The sequence below is a fragment of the Bufo bufo genome, chromosome 6, assembly GCF_905171765.1.
Source record: "Bufo bufo chromosome 6, aBufBuf1.1, whole genome shotgun sequence".
In the NCBI taxonomy this organism is placed as follows: domain Eukaryota; kingdom Metazoa; phylum Chordata; class Amphibia; order Anura; family Bufonidae; genus Bufo; species Bufo bufo.
This window is the reverse complement of record NC_053394.1, coordinates 425,609,061-425,629,754: the sequence shown is the minus strand read 5'-3', so window position 1 is coordinate 425,629,754 and position 20,694 is coordinate 425,609,061. Positions and strand designations below refer to the sequence as shown.

General features: G+C 45.7%; 1 protein-coding gene across 3 annotated transcripts in view; it reads left to right on the top strand.

Moving 5' to 3' along the window:
• The first annotated feature begins 240 nt into the window (after positions 1-240).
• The window catches only part of ARHGAP44 (Rho GTPase activating protein 44), a 134,671-nt gene continuing 114,217 nt past the window's right edge, over positions 241-20,694 (top strand). For all 3 annotated transcript variants that reach the window (XM_040437531.1, XM_040437533.1, XM_040437532.1), the window contains exon 1: positions 241-631. In XM_040437531.1, the coding sequence (XP_040293465.1) occupies positions 579-631 (53 nt within the window). In that variant the 5' untranslated portion in view covers positions 241-578. The remainder of the gene's footprint in view (positions 632-20,694) is intronic.

The following is a 20,694-nucleotide window of genomic DNA, read 5'->3' as shown; positions in this document are numbered from 1 at the left end:
ATTAGGTAGGTATAAGATGGATACATAGATGATATGAAATAGATAATTCTCCTCCATTGTCCTCCTCCTCCTCCTCCTATCATTTGTCACTATATCGCCACCTTGCACACAACCCATTGAACACAGGAAGGACTACAATTCCCGGCGTGCCGTGCGGCCCCCCCGTCCCCGCGCAGGCGCACTCCCCTCCTGCTGCCTGGGCTGCAGTGTAATAGCAGCTGCTGAGAATGTGAGAGCAGAGCTGATGAGCGCAGAGAGGGGAGGACCGGGCACAGCTTGGAGCATGCAATAAATATCCGAGCAGGCACGGAGGGGGCTAACAGGCGGCACCCCTCTCTCCTGGACACCTACAGCACCACCCATGGATGCCCTGTGCCCGCTGGCACCCCCTGTGCACTGGAGGATGCTGTGCGCCGCAGCCCCCCTATAACAGGGGACATGTAATGTGCTGCTGACACTGGGGGGAGGGTCTATTTATTTATTTATTTTCTGCATCATCCAATATACGGAAAACTGCAAGAAATAATAATAATCTCTGTCCGTGTAATATACGGAGTATCTGTCCGCACAGCGCCAGGATGAAGAAGCAATTCAACCGGATGAGGCAGCTGGCCAACCAGACGGTGGGCAGGTAAGACCCCAGCCCCTGTCACCTCACAGGCTGACCCCCATTCATCCATCCCTCCATGCCCCAGTGATGATGGCAGCCCCCCCACCCTTAACCCCCGCAGTGCTGACTGGGAGGACCCAGAGTGTGCATACATGATGTGTCCTGCTGCCTGTGCTACCTGTGTCTCCTGTCTGTCTGCTCTCCTCTGTCCTGCAATATCTATCTATCTATCTATCTATCTATCTATCTATCTATCTGTCTGTCTGTCTGTCTGTCTATTATACCTATACCTCATATGTGTCTGCTATCATCCATATATATGTCATATCTATTATCTATCTATCTATATATCTATCTATCTATCTATCTATCTATCTATCTATCTATCTATCTATCTATTATCTATTATATCTCTCTCTCATATTTATTTATTTATTTATTTATCTATCTCATATCTATCTATCTAATCATCTATCTATATCTGTCTGTCTGTCATACCCCCGGGGTGCTGATCATGGTTGGGTGCACCTGCCCGCCCTGTATGTGCGGCTTGTATTGCTGGGTGTGTATCCTGCTTGTTATACTGCAGGATCTGACACTTCCATGAAGGGCTTGGCCGCGCTGCTGATACATAATGCATTGTATAGGATGTAAGTTCAGTAAATTGTCTCTATCTGCATATTCTACGTTGCCCATTGGCGTTCAGCTTCCTCCCCCTCCTGCAGGTCACGCAGAGTCGTCTCGCTCCCATATTCAGCATCTCTCCCATTTTCTGGATCTTTACGAGCATTAAACCTGCGGGCTGTGCGCTCACCATATGGTGTGTCCTGCAGCACAGGCTGCACCTCATGGGTTTGGTGACCATTGTACTCCATTGTTCATCATTGCACGACGTATTGGTATTTGATATGAGGGCAGCAATTCCATAACCTCTGATACACTGAGACTGTCCTCCCTGATCCACCAGGTCCTACAATCAGGCCTGGATAACACCCAGCACAATATGGCTGCCTCCACTGTGAGATACACCTTATATACCAGTAGCCTGATGAGGATAGGCTGTGTACCCCATATATTCTACTATGTATGGCACTTGCTAATGCCCCCGCTACAACCAGCGCCCCAGATCTATTGTGTTTTCTACCGGGATCTTCAGGTTGTGAGATTCAAAGCAGTGACACACTGACACTTGGGGTACAGGATAATGACACTGACACTTGGGGTACAGGATAATGACACTGACACTTGGGGTACAGGATAATGACACTGACACTTGGGGTACAGGATAATGACACTGACACTTGGGGTACAGGATAATGACACTGACACTTGGGGTACAGGATAATGACACTGACACTTGGGGTACAGGATAATGACACTGACACTTGGGGTACAGGATAATGACACTTGGGGTACAGGATAATGACACTTGGGGTACAGGATAATGACACTTGGGGTACAGGATAATGACACTGACACTTGGGGTACAGGATAATGACATACTGACACTTGGGGTACAGGATAATGACACACTGACACTTGGGGTACAGCATAATGACACTGACACTTGGGGTACAGGATAATGACACACTGACACTTGGGGTACAGGATAATGACACACTGACACTTGGGGTACAGGATAATGACACACTGACACTTGGGGTACAGGATAATGACACTGACACTTGGGGTACAGGATAATGACACTGACACTTGGGGTACAGGATAATGACACTGACACTTGGGGTACAGGATAATGACACTGACACTTGGGGTACAGGATAATGACACTGACACTTGGGGTACAGGATAATGACACTGACACTTGGGGTACAGGATAATGACACTGACACTTGGGGTACAGGATAATGACACGCTGACACTTGGGGTACAGGATGATGACGCTGACACTTGGGGTACAGGATGATGACGCTGACACTTGGGGTACAGGATGATGACACTGACACTTGGGGTACAGGATAATGACACACTGACACTTGGGGTACAGGATAATGACACTGACACTTGGGGTACAGGATAATGACACTGACACTTGGGTTACAGGATAATGACACTGACACTTGGGGGTACAGGATAATGACACTGACACTTGGGGGTACAGGATAATGACACTGACACTTGGGGGTACAGGATACTGACACTTGGGGTACAGGATAATGACAGTGACACTTGGGGTACAGGATAATGACAGTGACACTTGGGGTACAGGATAATGACACAGTGACACTTGGGGTACAGGATAATGACACAGTGACACTTGGGGTACAGGATAATGACACAGTGACACTTGGGGTACAGGATAATGACACAGTGACACTTGGGGTACAGGATAATGACACAGTGACACTTGGGGTACAGGATAATGACACAGTGACACTTGGGGTACAGGATAATGACACAGTGACACTTGGGGTACAGGATAATGACACAGTGACACTTGGGGTACAGGATAATGACACAGTGACACTTGGGGTACAGGATAATGACACACTGACACTTGGGGTACAGGATAATGACACACTGACACTTGGGGTACAGGATAATGACACGGTGACACTTGGGGTACAGGATAATGATACTGACACTTGGGGTACAGGATAATGACACTGACACTTGGGGTACAGGATAATGACACTGACACTTGGGGTACAGGATAATGACACTGACACTTGGGGTACAGGATAATGACACGGTGACACTTGGGGTACAGGATAATGACACAGTGACACTTGGGGTACAGGATAATGACACAGTGACACTTGGGGTACAGGATAATGACACGCTGACACTTGGGGTACAGGATAATGACACTGACACTTGGGGTACAGGATAATGACACTGACACTTGGGGTATAGGATAATGACACTTGGGGTACAGGATAATGACACTGACACTTGGGGTACAGGATAATGACACTGACACTTGGGGTACAGGATAATGACACTGACACTTGGGGTACAGGATAATGACACTGACACTTGGGGTACAGGATAATGACACTGACACTTGGGGTACAGGATAATGACACTGACACTTGGGGTACAGGATAATGACACTGACACTTGGGGTACAGGATAATGACACTGACACTTGGGGTACAGGATAATGACACTGACACTTGGGGTACAGGATAATGACACGGTGACACTTGGGGTACAGGATAATGACACTGACACTCGGGGTACAGGATAATGACAGAACCAGGGACGATGACGTTTTCGCAGCCTGGCCCTGTCAAGCAATGTAAGGCTACTTTCACACTTGCGTTTTTCTTTTCCGGCATAGAGTTCCATCACAGGGGCTCTATACCGGAAAAGAACTGATCAGGTATGTCCCCATGCATTCTGAATGGAGAGTAATCCGTTCAGTTTGCATCAGGATGTCTTCAGTTCAGTCGTTTTGACTGATCAGGCAAAAGAGAAAACCGTAGCATGCTACGGTTTTATCTCCGGCTAAAAAAACTGAAGACTTGCCTGAATGCCGGATCAGGCATTTTTTCCCATAGGAATGTATTAGTGCCGGATCCGTCCTTCCGGTATGCGCATGCGCAGACTGAAAAAAAGGTGAAAAAATAAATGCCGGATCCGTTTTTGCCGGATGACACCGGAAAGACGGATCCGGCATTTCAATGCATTTTTTCGACTGATCAGGCATTTTTAAGACTGATCAGGATCCTGATCAGTCTTACTAATGCCATCAGTTAGCATACATTTTGCCTGATCCGGCAGGCAGTTCCGGCGACGGAACTGCTTGCCGGATCTCTCTGCCGCAAGTGTGAAAGTAGCCTTAGAAGAGTGCGGCAGTTGCAGAGAGAGCAGAGCCTCTAGGTGTAATGGGAACGCCCCCGTTGCTCCTAGAGGCTCATTTGCATATATCAAAACATTATGTTTCTCAGCAATGTGGACACACATGAACATGGGACCAACACAGATGCCTGTGATGAAAGATAAAAGACTGATGCTACATTTTAAGCGGAACCTCATTATTAAAGGGGCTGTCTGGGCTTTTCATGCTGATGGCCTATCCTTAGGATAGGTCCTCAATATATGATTGACAGAGTCCTACACCTGGCGCCCCCTCCAATCAGCTGTTTGAAGAGGCTGCGGAGCTCCGTTGAGTGCTGCTGCCTCCTCACAGCACTCCATACACAGCGCTGTCCATTGTATAGTGGCCATGCTTGGTATTGCAGCTCAAACCCATTCACTTGAATGAGACTGAGCTGTGCCTAGTCCATGTGACCGATGAGCATGACGTCACTGCCTAGTAAGAGACTGCAGCACTCATTGGAGCTTCATGTCCTCTTCACACCGCTGATCGGAGGGGGTACGGAGCATTGGACCAACATCGACTAGATACAGATGACCTTTCCTGTGGATAGTTCATCAGTATCACAATCCCAGAGACGCCTTTAAGATCCTAAAATCTAGAACGTTATAATCTAGAATTCTTGCTAATCCAGTATTCATAAGAAATAGTCCCATATATTGTGAAAAATGAAAGGTCTATTCTTGGTGGTATAACGTCAGGATGACTGGGTCATGGATGGCACCATTGTCTCCCTGGGCCAGTATTGCCATCCGTTATCAGCCTCCTGTTATCTTGCCGGATTGTCAGACGCCTCCTGCATTACGCCGGGGCCGCGGCCGGCATGTACGAGTTCGGGAATGTTTCTGTAGTAAGACTGAGTCACGTGGAGATTTTGCAATATTATGTGTGCAATGCCTTCCCTTCAGGAGCTGGGGAATAGGATTCTCCAGAGGTAAATCTGTGCCAGATTTGTTTAGCAGGGGAAAGGTTAGGAGTGTGTAAGTGGTTCAGTAACATCTCCATCCTGTGGACCTTGTACAACTCCTCCTGGAAGTAATTACACAGCAAGTTCTTCCTCGTAAGACGTGGACATATACAGCCATCTTCTTAGCACAGGCGACCGGCACTTCTAAGTTATCACTCCCATGAATCGGGAAATGTTCTGGAAGACTACAGCATGGACAACCTACTGACACTCGGGGTACAGGATAATGACACACTGACACTCGGGGTACAGGATAATGACACAGTGACACTTGGGGTACAGGATAATGACACAGTGACACTCGGGGTACAGGATAATGACACTGACACTTGGGGTACAGGATAATGACACTCACACTTGGGGTACAGGATAATGACACTGACACTTGGGGTACAGGATAATGACACTGACACTTGGGGTACAGGATAATGACACTGACACTTGGGGTACAGGATAATGACACACTGACACTTGGGGTACAGGATAATGACACAGTGACACTTGGGGTACAGGATAATGACACTGTGACACTTGGGGTACAGGATAATGACACTGACACTTGGGGTACAGGATAATGACACACTGACACTTGGGGTACAGGATAATGACACTGACACTTGGGGTACAGGATAATGACACTGACACTTGGGGTACAGGATAATGACACTCACACTTGGGGTACAGGATAATGACACTGACACTTGGGGTACAGGATAATGACACTCACACTTGGGGTACAGGATAATGACACTGACACTTGGGGTACAGGATAATGACACTGACACTTGGGGTACAGGATAATGACACTGACACTTGGGGTACAGGATAATGACACACTGACACTTGGGGTACAGGATAATGACACTGACACTCGGGGTACAGGATAATGACACTGACACTCGGGGTACAGGATAATGACACAGTGACACTTGGGGTACAGGATAATGACACGGTGACACTTGGGGTACAGGATAATGACACGCTGACACTTGGGGTACAGGATAATGACACCCTGACACTTGGGGTACAGGATAATGACATGCTGACACTTGGGGTACAGGATAATGACACGCTGACACTTGGGGTACAGGATAATGACACTGACACTTGGGGTACAGGATAATGACACGCTGACACTTGGGGTACAGGATAATGACACTGACACTTGGGGTACAGGATAATGACACTTGGGGTACAGGATAATAACACTGACACTTGGGGTACAGGATAATGACACTCACACTTGGGGTACAGGATAATGACACTGACACTTGGGGTACAGGATAATGACACACTGACACTTGGGGTACAGGATAATGACACGCTGACACTTGGGGTACAGGATAATGACACGCTGACACTTGGGGTACAGGATAATGACACGCTGACACTTGGGGTACAGGATAATGACACGCTGACACTCGGGGTACAGGATAATGACACACTGACACTCGGGGTACAGGATAATGACACGCTGACACTTGGGGTACAGGATAATGACACGCTGACACTTGGGGTACAGGATAATGACACGCTGACACTTGGGGTACAGGATAATGACACACTGACACTCGGGGTACATACATGGAGCAGGGTTCACACTTGGATGTGCTGCGGATGGTCTCTGCTCGCTCCGTGTTATGTCGCTGTCGGAGCTTCCTCTGCTGTTCATGTTCGCACCACATCTTTCAGTTCAGTATTTTGTTCAGCAGGAAAAGAGCATAAATCATGTCTTCAGTCCCGCTGGAACCCTGGCCAAAAATATCAAGAAAAGGAAAATCCCCATTTATTTCTTGTTTTATGTGTTTAATATGTGTTTCTTCTGTTTGTTGTCTTTCAATATTAACCCAGTCATTTCCAGGAGACGCCTCCTTTATTTCTGGCGTATCCGTTACAGTATTTTCTTTTGCTGATCCTGAGTTACATCCTGTATTATACACCAGAGCTGCACTCACTGTTTTGCAGAATAGTGAGTGCAGCTCTGGAGTATAATACAGGATGTAACTCAGGATCAGTACAGGATAAGTAATGTAATGTATGTACACAGTGACTGCACCAGCAGAATAGTGAGTGCAGCTCTGGAGTATAATACAGGATGTAACTCAGGATCAGTACAGGATAAGTAATGTAATGTATGTACACAGTGACTCCACCAGCAGAATAGTGAGTACAGCTCTGGGGTATAATACAGGATGTAACTCGGGATCAGTACAGGATAAGTAATGTAATGTATGTACACAGTGACTGCACCAGCAGAATAGTGAGTGCAGCTCTGGAGTATAATGCAGGTTGTAACTCAGGATCAGTACAGGATAAGTAATGTAATGTATGTACACAGTGACTCCACCAGCAGAATAGTGAGTGCAGGTTGGGAGTATAATACAGGATGTAACTCAGGATCAGTACAGGATAAGTAATGTACAGTCATGTGAAAAAATTAGGACACCCTTTGAAAGCATGTGGTTTTTTGTAACATTTTTAATAAATGGTTATTTCATCTCCGTTTCAACAATACAGAGAGATTAAAGTAATCCAACTAAACAAAGAAAACTGAAGAAAAGTCTTTTCAAGATCTTCTGTAAATGTCATTCTACAAAAATGCCTATTCTAACTGAGGAAAAAGATAGGACACCCTCACATGTATTCCCTCTTAAATTGGCTCAGATCTCACACAGGTATATCACACCAGGTGCACATAATTAGTAGATCGTTACTCTGCATGTTGAATGAGGCTTGCCCTATTTAAACCTCAGACATTTAGTTTGGTGTGCTCCTGACTGTTGAAGTGAGAGTGAGCACCATGGTGAGAGCAAAAGAGCTGTCAGAGGACTTCAGAAAAAAGATTGTAGCAGCCTATGAGTCTGGGAAGGGATTTAAAAAGATCTCAAAAGATTTTGAAATCAGCCATTCCACTGTCCGGAAGATAGTCTACAAGTGGAGGGCTTTCAAAACAACTGCCAACATGCCCAGGACTGGTCGCCCCAGCAAGTTCACCCCAAGAGCAGACCGCAAGATGCTAAAAGAGGTATCCAAAAACCCTAAAGTGTCATCTCGAGAACTACAGCCGGCTCTGGCTACTGTTGATGTAGAAGTACATGCCTCTACAATCAGAAAGAGACTGTACAAGTTTAACTTGCATGGGAGGTGTGCAAGGAGGAAACCTTTGCTTTCCAAGAGAAACATCGAGGCCAGACTGACATTTGCCAGCGATAAAGTTGACAAAGACCAGGACTTCTGGAATAATGTTCTTTGGACAGATGAGTCCAAAATTGAATTATTTGGACACAACAGCAGAGGACATGTTTGGCGTAAACCAAACACAGCATTCCAAGAAAAGAACCTCATACCAACTGTGAAGCATGGAGGTGGAAGTGTCATGGTTTGGGGCTGCTTTGCTGCAGCAGGACCTGGTCAGCTCACCATCATAGAATCCACGATGAATTCTACTGTGTATCAGAAGGTGCTTGAAGAACATGTGAGACCATCAGTTAGAAAATTAAAGCTGAAGCGGAACTGGACCATGCAACATGACAATGACCCAAAACATACTAGTAAATCAACCAAAGATTGGCTGAAAAAGAAGAAATGGAGAGTCCTGGAATGGCCAAGTCAAAGTCCAGATTTGAATCCCATTGAGATGCTGTGGGGTGACTTGAAAAGGGCTGTACGTGCAAGAAACCCCTCAAACATCTCACAGCTGAAAAAGTTCTGCATTGAGGAGTGGGGTAAAATTTCCTCAGACCGATGTCGAAGACTGGTAGATGGCTACAAGAACCGTCTCACTGCAGTTATTTCAGCCAAAGGAGGTAACACTCGCTATTAGGCCTCTTTCACACTTGCGTTGTCCGGATCCGGCGTGTACTCCACTTGCCGGAATTACACTCCGGATCCGGAAAAACGCAAGTGTACTGAAAGCATTTGAAGACGGAACCGTCTTCCAAATGCTTTCAGTGTTACTATGGCACCCAGGACGCTATTAAAGTCCTGGTTGCCATAGTAGGAGCGGGGAGCGGGGGAGCGGTATACTTACAGTCCGTGCGGCTCCCGGGGCGCTCCAGAATGACGTCAGAGCGCCCCATGCGCATGGATGACGTGATCCATGCGATCACGTGATCCATGCGCTTGGGGCGCCCTGACGTCACTCTGGAGCGCCCGGGGAGCCGCACGGACGGTAAGTACACTGCTCCCCCGCTCCCCGCTACACTTACCATGGCTGTCAGGACTTTAGCGTCCCGGCAGCCATGGTAACCACTCTGAAAAAGCTAAATGTCGGCTCCGGCAATGCGCCGAAACGACGTTTAGCCTAAGGCCGGATCCGGATCAATGCCTTCCAATGGGCATTAATTCCGGATCCGGCCTTGCGGCAAGTGTTCCGGATTTTTGGCCGGAGCAAAAAGCGCAGCATGCTGCGGTATTTTCTCCGGCCAACAAACGTTCCGTACCGGAACTGAAGACATCCTGATGCATCCTGAACGGATTACTCTCCATTCAGAATGCATTAGGATAATCCTGATCAGGATTCTTCCGGCATAGAGCCCCGACGACGGAACTCTATGCCGGAAGACAATAACGCAGGTGTGAAAGAGCCCTTAGGGGCAAGGGTGTCCTATCTTTTTCCTCAGTTAGAATAGGCATTTTTGTAGAATGACATTTACAGAAGATCTTGAAAAGACTTTTCTTCAGTTTTCTTTGTTTAGTCGGATTACTTTAATCTCTCTGTATTGTTGAAACGGAGATGAAATAACCATTTATTAAAAATGTTACAAAAAACCACATGCTTTCAAAGGGTGTCCTAATTTTTTCACAAGACTGTATGTACACAGTGACTGCACCAGCAGAATAGTGAGTGCAGCTCTGGAGTATAATACAGGATGTAACTCAGGATCAGTACAGGATAAGTAATGTAATGTATGTACACAGTGACTCCACCAGCAGAATAGTGAGTGCAGCTCTGGAGTATAATACAGGATGTAACTCAGGATCAGTACAGGATAAGTAATGTAATGTATGTACACAGTGAATGCACCAGCAGAATAGTGAGTGCAGCTCTGGAGTATAATACAGGATGTAACTCAGGATCAGTACAGGATAAGTAATGTAATGTATGTACACAGTGACTGCACCAGCAGAATAGTGAGTGCAGCTCTGGAGTATAATACAGGATGTAACTCATGATCAGTACAGGATAAGTAATGTAATGTATGTACACAGTGAATGCACCAGCAGAATAGTGAGTGCAGCTCTGGAGTATAATACAGGATGTAACTCAGGATCAGTACAGGATAAGTAATGTAATGTATGTAAACAATTTGTATAAAAATGTCATAGATTTTTTTCTCTATATAAAGCGGAAGTTGTTGCCCATGGTTTGGCACATCCTTTATATGACCTTTAGATGGCAACTACTTAGATGAGCTGCAGTTCAGTATCAGGATTGAACAGGGGCCAGATGGGAAAATTCAGGACCCGAATTAATGTTTTCTGCCTTTTAAAGCGTAGTAAGATGTTCCATGTTTGAAGCCTCTTGTTTGTGCCCCTGGCATATGAGAAGCACCATGTTGATTTAATTAGCATAATGATGCATATTCAAGCTTAATTTATGAATGATGATGAGCCGGTTTCCTTGGAGCGTTCATTCACACTGGACGAGTTGTCACTCATAGAAGACCTGTTCCGTAAAGTTTACCTTCCACCCACTGACCCCCTTTCTGGTAAATCCTTTGACAAGGGGTCCTGAAGTGCTGATTTACATTCACATCCAGAGCTGTATTCATAATGCTGCTCCCTTCATGTTATCTCTTCACGTCACTGCTACTCCGTTTGCTCAGTGTCTGTCTGGAACGCCGATCTCATACCTTTGACTGTCCGTGAGACTCTGTCAGCAATTCTCACCCCTAAAATCTGCTGACATCAGTATATCGATGACGGAGAGAACAGAGTAAACTGACCTCGGGGGATGGTCATGTAACTTGCATGATCGGGAAATCTGAATTTTTATTCTCCAGCTCCATAATTCCAAGTGCCGGGAGGCAGTTCCTTCATATACCGAGTCCTCCTTACGCTTGATGATTCCCAGCCCCTCCCCTTTGTTCTGAGTGACAGCTGTAGCATCCAATCAGGAGGCTGCTAGAGCCATCAGGTATGTTGCCGCCGCTCTCCTCCTCACCTGTATATTGGGCATGGCATATAGCAGTATTATGTATGAAGTTTATGGCAGTGTTATTTGTTCACTGTATGGTACTATTGTTTTACCACTATATAGCAGTATTATGTGTTTACCATACAGGAGTTTTATGTATGCCCCAAAGAGCAGTATTATCTAGCCACTCTTGCGTGTCTACTGTATGGAACCTTGTATTCACACATTTAGTTCTCTTGCACACGACCGTATGGCTTTTTCAGTATTTTGCGGTCCGCAAAAAATACAGATGACGTCTGTGTGCATTCTGTTTTTTGCGGAATGGAACAGCTGGCCCCCTAATAGAACAGTACTATCCTTGTCCGTTATGCGGACAATAATTGGACATGTTCTATCTTTGAACGGAATGAAAATACGGAAACGGAAGGCATACGGAGTACCTTCCGTTTTTTTTGTTTTGCGGATCCATTGAAATGAATGATTCCGTGTACAGAAAGCAAAAAACGAAGAAAAAAAAAGCGTTTGTGTGCAAGAGGCCTTTAGGGTCCATTCACACGTCTGTAGTTTGGATCCAGGTCCGTTCCGCAACGTTGCGGAACGAATCCGGACCCATTCATTCTCTATGGGGCCGGAAGAGATACGGAGCGCGGCTCGGATCTTCCAGTCCACGGCTTCCCAAAAAAATATACCATGTTCTATTCTTGTCTGCAATTGCAGACAAGAATAGGCAGTTCTATGGGGGTGCCGGCCGGGTGTATTGCGGATCCACAATAAACTACGGACGTGTGAATGGACCCTTAACTGTATGTGGTCAGTATCTCCGTTCTGTTAGCGATCTAAGATTAATAACCTCCATAATTCGTACCTCTCACTCCCGTCTTCAAGACTTTTCTCGAGCTGTACCTATTCTCTGGAATACTCTTCCCCGGAAAATATCAGGTCAATCCACAACTTCTCCACCTTCATACGTGCCCTAAAAACACATCTTTTCAGGCAGGCTTATCAAGCTACCGAAAATGACTGTTCCCCCAGTAAAACCTCCCCCACCAACTCCTCTGGCCTGAACTCCATCCTCTAGTAGTCCCAAACCCGAAGCAGATCGGCCGGCACCGCTCCTGTCTGTTCAATAATGGCTCAAATCCTACTTATCACAATCCACTACCTTATGTGTCACCCCCAATTCCTCATAGATTGTAAGCTCTTGCGAGCAGGGCCCTGACTCCTAGTGTTTCAGCTGCATATTAGCCAGTTAGCTTTGTTTCGTACATGAACCCTATGAACTTGTAAAGCGCTGCGGAATATGGTAGCGCTATATAAATGCATATTATTATTATTATTGCCTGGCACTGTTATATATTCATCATATAGGCTTTTTAGATTAGCATTGTATGACAGTATTATCTAGCCACTTTTATATTTTCACTGTATGTTCACCCTATACTCGCACATTATGGCTATATGTGGTCAGTGTGTGATACTGTTAAGCATGCACTGTGCAGGCAGTTTTATGCAACCACTATATGGCAGCATGATATAGCCCATTGTTATGTGTTCACTGTATAGTACTTTTATTTTAACACTATTTTTCAGTATTATGTGATCAGTGTATGACACTTTTATGTGTTCACCGTATTATCTTTCTATGCAAGAACTATATGCAGTGCTCCAGGCCATAAAAAATACCTAGGAAAGATTGTCTCCTAAACTGAAAAAATTAGGAGCCAAATGACATTTTTAGTCACTAAATTCAAAATGCATATAATTATAATAATAAAAAAAAAGACTTGGAGGTGAGATGCAAGTTACAGTAGTGAGCCAGCTCTACATACAGCATACTGCCTGACAGCACTACCAAACCTAGAGGAGAATACAGCACCACATACCTCTAACATCCAATGACCTCTCCTGTGATGTAGATGTTCTCCTTCGTTTGACCCAGACCACCATGACACATTCTTTCAGCCGCGTCTCCTGTCTGCAGAGTTTGTTACTTTTTTCAACCTCCCCACCCTTTTAACACAACCTCCCCATCCTGGTGTCCCAACAATGTCATCCTGATGCCACTTCCAATACTGTGCCCCCCAATGCCCCCAAATAGTTTACTGCTGAACAAATAGTGAACCCAGTAGAAATAATGTCCTTTTAGTGCCTCCAGCAATTATAATGCCCCCAAAGAGTGTCCCCCACTAATAATAATGTCTACTATAGTGCCCCCAGTAATAATGCCCCTGCACAAAAAAATGCCCCCAGTACCTTCAATAATGTCCTATATAGTTCCCTCATATTAAAACATGCCCCAGTACTGCCCCCTATAGTACCTCAGTATTAAAAGTCCCTAATGACACCAGTAATGCCGCTTATGCTGTCCCCAGTATTAGAAATTCACTTAGAATGCCCATAAAAATGCTGCCAGTAATGTCCCCCACAGTGCCCCTCCAGTAGTAATGTCCCCCACAGTGCCCCTCCAGTAGTAATGTCCCCCACAGTGCCTCCCCAGTAGTAATGTCCCCCACAGTGCCTCCCCAGTAGTAATGTCCCCCACCGTGCCCCCCAGTAGTAATGTCCCCCACAGTGCCTCCCCAGTAGTAATGTCCCCCACAGTGCCTCCCCGGTAGTAATGTCCCCCACAGTGCCTCCCCGGTAGTAATGTCCCCCACAGTGCCTCCCCAGTAGTAATGTCCCCCACAGTGCCTCCCCAGTAGTAGTGTCCCCCACAGTGCCTCCCCAGTAGTAGTGTCCCCCACAGTGCCTCCCCAGTAGTAATGTCCTCCACAGTGCCTCTCCAGTAGGTGTGCACTATATGGTGGCATTATTTAGGCCCTGGTGTGTGTTCACTGTATGATATACATATGTTCTTCCTTTTCGCCTGTATTATGGGGGCAGTGTGTTACACTGCTATGTGGTAACCATATTGCACTGTCAGCGTGGTAGTATTATGTAGGCACTGTATAGATTGCTGATGGGGCAGTATTACTCTCTATTTTCTTGGCTCGGGGTCCCTACTCATCTTCTCCCACGGTCCTCTAGAGCCACTGATCCCACCCATACAGAAGTAGATGAGGGTCTCATGGCTTTACTACCAGACCCACCAAGGCTGTTAAAAGATGGAATTTACCACTGGCCTAGAAGTGTCCCGGAACAGGACCATGATTGCTCCTATCGAGTGCACTCAGCGCTTCTTCTTCTTTGAGCTCGGGATTCTTTGTCCAGGAAGATTTTTTTTTGTTCGGAAATTTCTGTACAGTCATTTCAGCATCAACTGCATAGATGGGAGAGAGACTGCACCTCGGGGAACATCCGAGTCCGAAATGATCAGGAGACAGCTCTGATTTCACTCTGCGGCAGGGAGGGGGCATCATACAGCCGCTGGGATGATGGGAGTAACGGCAGGTCCAGGCGATGTGGACAATCCGACATGGTGAAGATCTGCCCGGCTCAGTCATACATGTGTCTTCATATACCATGCGTGTACGCTGCTCCATGCTCAGTGTGGGCATGTGTGTATTCCCAGGGATACTGTGCTGCTGAATCAGTGTATCTAATCCTCTCGTGTGTGATACTGTCTGCTGAGCTGGTGTATCTAATCTTATCCTGTGTGATACTGTCTGGTGAGCTATGTATCTAATCCTATCATGTGTGATACTGTCTGCTGAGCTGTGTATCTAATCTTATCATGTGTGATACTGTCTGGTGAGCTATGTATCTAATCCTATCATGTGTGATACTGTCTGCTGAGCTGTGTATCTGATCCTATCATGTGTGATACTGTCTGCTGAGCTGTGTATCTAATCCTCTCATGTGTGATACTGTCTGCTGAGCTGCTGTATCTGATCCTATCATGTGTGATACTGCCTGCTGAGCTGTGTATCTAATCCTGTCATGTGTGATACTGTCTGCTGAGCTGCTGTATCTAATCCTATCATGTGTGATACTGTCTGCTAAGCCAGTGTATCTAATCTTATCATGTGTGATACTGTTTGCTGAGTTTGGGTATCTAATCTTATCATATGTTATACTGTCTGCTGAGCTTCCGTATCTAAATCATATGTGAGAATGTGCTGCTGTATCTAAGTCAGTCATGTGTGATACTGTGCTGCTGTATCTAAGTCAGTCATGTGTGATACTGTGCTGCTGCATCTAAGCTGATCATACTTGACATTATACAGCTCTGCTTATGTATCTAAGCTTATGCACTGGTGTATCTAAGCTTCTCATTTGTGATGCTGTCTGCTGAGCCTATCTCATGGGTATGTTCACAGGCTGGATTTTGCGGTTTTGCATGTTGAATGCAGCGTTCAGTGGGTGGGCGCCCAATGGCGCCTGCGCGGAAACAATGCCAAGAAAGGACCTGTCCTCAGTCCATCCGCTAATTGGGCAATTATAGAGAAATTAAAGGGCAGCCCCATCTATCTTCACACCTGACGTCTTCAAGAACCCGGAGAGTGCAGGGTCGGATGGTGCCCGGTGTGGCGGTGACCGATAAGTCGTGTGCCCGTACACATTACAGTCTAATCTTCCACTGATCTTGTACATCGGCTTCTAGGTGTAGATTTCAGTAGCGGCGGGAGACTATAGTAGCAGATGTCCTCCTTGTTACTGAATGGGAAGACGAGGGAGTCGTGTGAGAGCGGTCACCTGCGGAGACGACAAATGTCACCTTCATTGTAGATCCTGCCTGAGAGCAGCGCGGAATAGATACGAGGGGGAGGGGCGGTGTCGGGTTATATAGATAGGACATGCCGTATAGAAGATCACCACCGTCATACTGAATACAGAAAGGTATGACCATAGGATTGGTGGCTCATATTAAAGGGGATGGGGGGGGGGGTAATCCAAGCTTTTAACAGCCGGTTCCCCACCCAGGCAACATAACCTAACGCCCCTCCCCTTCCATGATGTGGTGCCAAATGCTGACATATTGCACTAAATACATTCAATACCAGCGGCGCATAGAGCTCGGGATCAGGACCACAATCCTCAAGGTATACGTCCCCCACCCATATTAAAAATAATGTGTATACAGATATATCGTTATCCTGTTATACCACAACCAAATATTACCAAGAGTGCCTGAATAATACCACCATACAGTTACTGAATAAACACTGTGCAGACCAGTATTATCGGTGATGCCACTTTACAAGGCCCAAATAATACCACCACACCTTGACCTCCACTGATACCAACACATAGTGAACTCTGATCAAAGTTGTTCTCTTTCCCATCTGGCGCAGACCACCATGACCACTTCTCCCAGACACAACTTGACTCGGCAGAGTTTTTTTTAGATATTCTTGGCTCCTAGTTTTGCCAGTATCCCCCCCCCCCCCCCCCTCCTGATGATGCTTCCATTTCTGTGTTACTAATTGTAAAGCTATAAGAGTGCCTTAAAGGGTTTCTATCAGAAATTCTGTTATGTAGCTGACGGACATTAGCGATGTGCTAATGTCAGCACTACATAACAGTGTTCTTTATACTTTTGTCCCTGCCGCCGTTCTCCTAAAAAACACACTTTTTAAAATATGCTAATGAGCCTCTAGGTGCTATGAGGGCGTTGATTCAGCACCTAGAGGCTCCGTCTACTCACCATTTATCCCGCCCAGGCGCGGGATTTCTTCAGCGATCCAGCTAACTCGGACGTCACTCAAGAGGAGCGGGGCAAGCTAAACGGAGGACCTGGGCGGGATAAATGGTGCGTAGACCGAGCCTCTAGGTGCGGAATCAACGCCCTCATAGCACCTAGAGGCTCATTAGCATATTTTAAAAAGTTTTTATTTTTTTGGAGAACGGCGGCAGGGACAAAAGTATAAAGAACACTGTCATGTAGTGCTGACATTACCACATCGCTAATGTCCGTCAGCTACATAACAGAATTTCTGATGATAGAAACCCTTTAAATATAGTTATCCACCCCTAAAAAAGTGCCCCCTCATATGTTACAGTGTTTCCTCATCTTTTATAGTACCCCCTAATATGGTATAATGCCTCCTCATATATTATAGTGCCCCCTCATGTATTATAACACCCCTCTTATACTTGATAGTGCCCTCTCATCTCTTATAGAACCCCCCTCATATATTTTAGTGCCCCCTCATACTTTATTGTGCCCCCTCATACTTTATAGTGCCCCCTAATACTTTATTGTACCCCCTCATACCTAATAGTGCCCCCTCATATATTTTAGTGCCTCCTCATACTTTATAGTGCTCCTCATACTTTATTGTGCCCTCTCATACTTTATTGTGCCCTCTCATACTTTATTGTGCCCCCCTCATACTTTATTGTGCCCCCCTCATACTTCTTTACAGTCAGGTCCATAAATATTGGGACATGGACACAATTCTAACATTTTTGGCTCTATACACCACCACAATGGATTTGAAATGAAGCGAACAAGATGTTCTCTAACTGCAGACTGTCAGCTTTAATTTGAGGGTATTTACATCCAAATCAGGTGAACGGTGTAGGAATTACAACAGTTTGCATATGTGCCTCCCACTTGTTAAGGGACCAAAAGTAATGGGACAATTGGCTTCTCAGCTGTCCCATGGCCAGGTGTGTGTTATTCCCTCATTATCCCAATTACAATGAGCAGATAAAAGGTCTAGAGTTCATTTCAAGTCTGCTATTTGCATTTGGAATGTGTTGTTGTCAACTCTCAAGATGAGATCCAAAGAGCTGTCACTATCAGTAAAGCAAGCCATCATTAGGCTGAAAAAACACAACAAACCCATCAGAGAGATAGCAAAAACATTAGGCTTGGCCATAACAACTGTTTGGAACATTCTTAAAAAGAAGGAACGCATCGGTGAGCTCAGCAACACCAAAAGACCCGGAAGACCGTGGAAAACAGCTGTGGTGGATGACCGAAGAATTCTTTCCCTGGTGAAGAAAACACCCTTCACAACAGTTGGCCAGATCAAGACCACTCTCCAGGAGGTAGGTGTATGTGTGTCAAAGTCAACAATCAAGAGTAGACTTCACCAGAGTGAATACAGAGGGTTCACCACAAGATGTAAACCATTGGTGAGCCTCAAAAACAGGAAGGCCAGATTAGAGTTTGCCAAACGACATCTAAAAAAGCCTTCACAGTTCTGGAACAACATCCTATGGACAGATGAGACCAAGATCAACTTGTACCAGAGTGATGGGAAGAGAAGAGTATGGAGAAGGAAAGGAACTGCTCATAATACTAAGCATACCACCTCATCAGTGAAGCATGGTGGTGGTAGTGTCATGGCGTGGGCCTGTATGGCTGCCAATGGAACTGGTTCTCTTGTATTTATTGATGATGTGACTGCTGACAAAAGCATTCAGAAGGACCTGTTGGATCGCACCCCTGGTCCCGTGTCCTTCTTAGTACACATTGGAGACATGTACAGACTGTGGGAACGTTCACGCTTGCTCATATAGGCTGCTTCCTCATGTCCCATAGTAGTGGTCAGCTCTCTAGTCCTCTCCTGTCAGCTTTGATTTGTACAACAACAACATATGACCCTCAGCCTAGTAAGTGTTAGTGGTCTCACTGGTCACCCCCCCCCCCCCCCCCCCCCCCCGCTCACCAAGCATTTCTGGTAGAATTTGTGGATATACATGTTTGTGGTCGGAATACCCCTTTATAAGGAACATTCATCTTTGTACTTGTGGTCATCCTAATTATATAAGTAGGAGTCCTACACAGGCTGAGATCAGCCCCCATTAGTGGCAGCAGGGTACATGGCGGGTGCTTCTTATGGATTAATACTATGTGGTTTTAGATTTCTCCTGGAGTTTCTGTCCTCAGGCGGCTGCTATCCTTAGGCCTCATGCACACGACCGTATGTATTTTGCGGTTTACAAAAAATTGATCCGCAAAAAATACGGATGAAATTTGTGTGCATTCCGTATTTTGCGGAACGGAGCAGCTGGCCCCTGATAGAACAATACTATCCTTGTCCGTAAGGCGGACCATAATAGGACATGTTCTATTTTTTTGCTAAATGGAAATACGGACATACGGAAACAGAATGCACATGGAGTAACTTCAGTTTTTTTTTTGTGGACCCATTGAAATGAATGGTTCTGTATACGGTCCACAAAAAAAATGAATATACGTTCATGTGCATGAGCCCTTAGCCAGTTGCTTAGATTGACCCACTAAACCAGCCCTGCCCATTATATGTGATACTGTCTGCTGAGTGGGAGTATCTGAGCCTGTCATGTGTGATACTGTCTGCTGAGCAGGAGTATCTGAGCCTATCATGTGTGATACTGTCTGCTGAGCAGGAGTATCTGAGCCTATCATGTGTGATACTGTCTGCTGAGCAGGAGTATCTGAGCCTATCATGTGTGATACTGTCTGCTGAGCGGGAGTATCTGAGCCCATCATGTGTGATACTGCCTGCTGAGGTGCTGTATCTAATCTTATATGTGATACTGTCTGCTGAGATGTTGTATCTAAGCCTCTTATGTGTGATATTGCCAGGTAAACTGTGATGTACCATTTGTGATACAGTCTACTGAATCTTGTATCTAATCCTTTCATAAGTGATACTGTCTGCCGAGCTGTGTATCTAATCCTATTACAATGCATTCCAAAAGTCTTCAGACCCTTTCATTTTTTTCATATACACTGCTCAAAAAAATAAAGGGAACACAAAAATGACACATCCTAGATCTGAGTTATTTAAATATTCTTCTGAAATACTTTGTTCTTCACATAGTTGAATGTGCTGACAACAAAATCACACAAAAATAAAAAAATGGAAATCAAATTTTTCAACCCATGGAGGTCTGTATTTGGAGTCACACTCAAAATTAAAGTGGAAAAACACACTACAGGCTGATCCAACTTTGATGTAATGTCCTTAAAACAAGTCAAAATGAGGCTCAGTAGTGTGTGTGGCCTCCACGTGCCTGTATGACCTCCCTATAACGCCTGTGCATGCTCCTGATGAGGTGGCGGACGGTCTCCTGAGCGATCTCCTCCCAGACCTGGACTAAAGCATCTGCCAACTCCTGGACAGTCTGTGGTGCAACGTGACGTTGGTGGATAGAGCGAGACATGATGTCCCAGATGTGATCAATTGGATTCAGGTCTGGGGAATGGGCGGGCCAGTCCATAGCATCAATGCCTTTGTCTTGCAGGAACT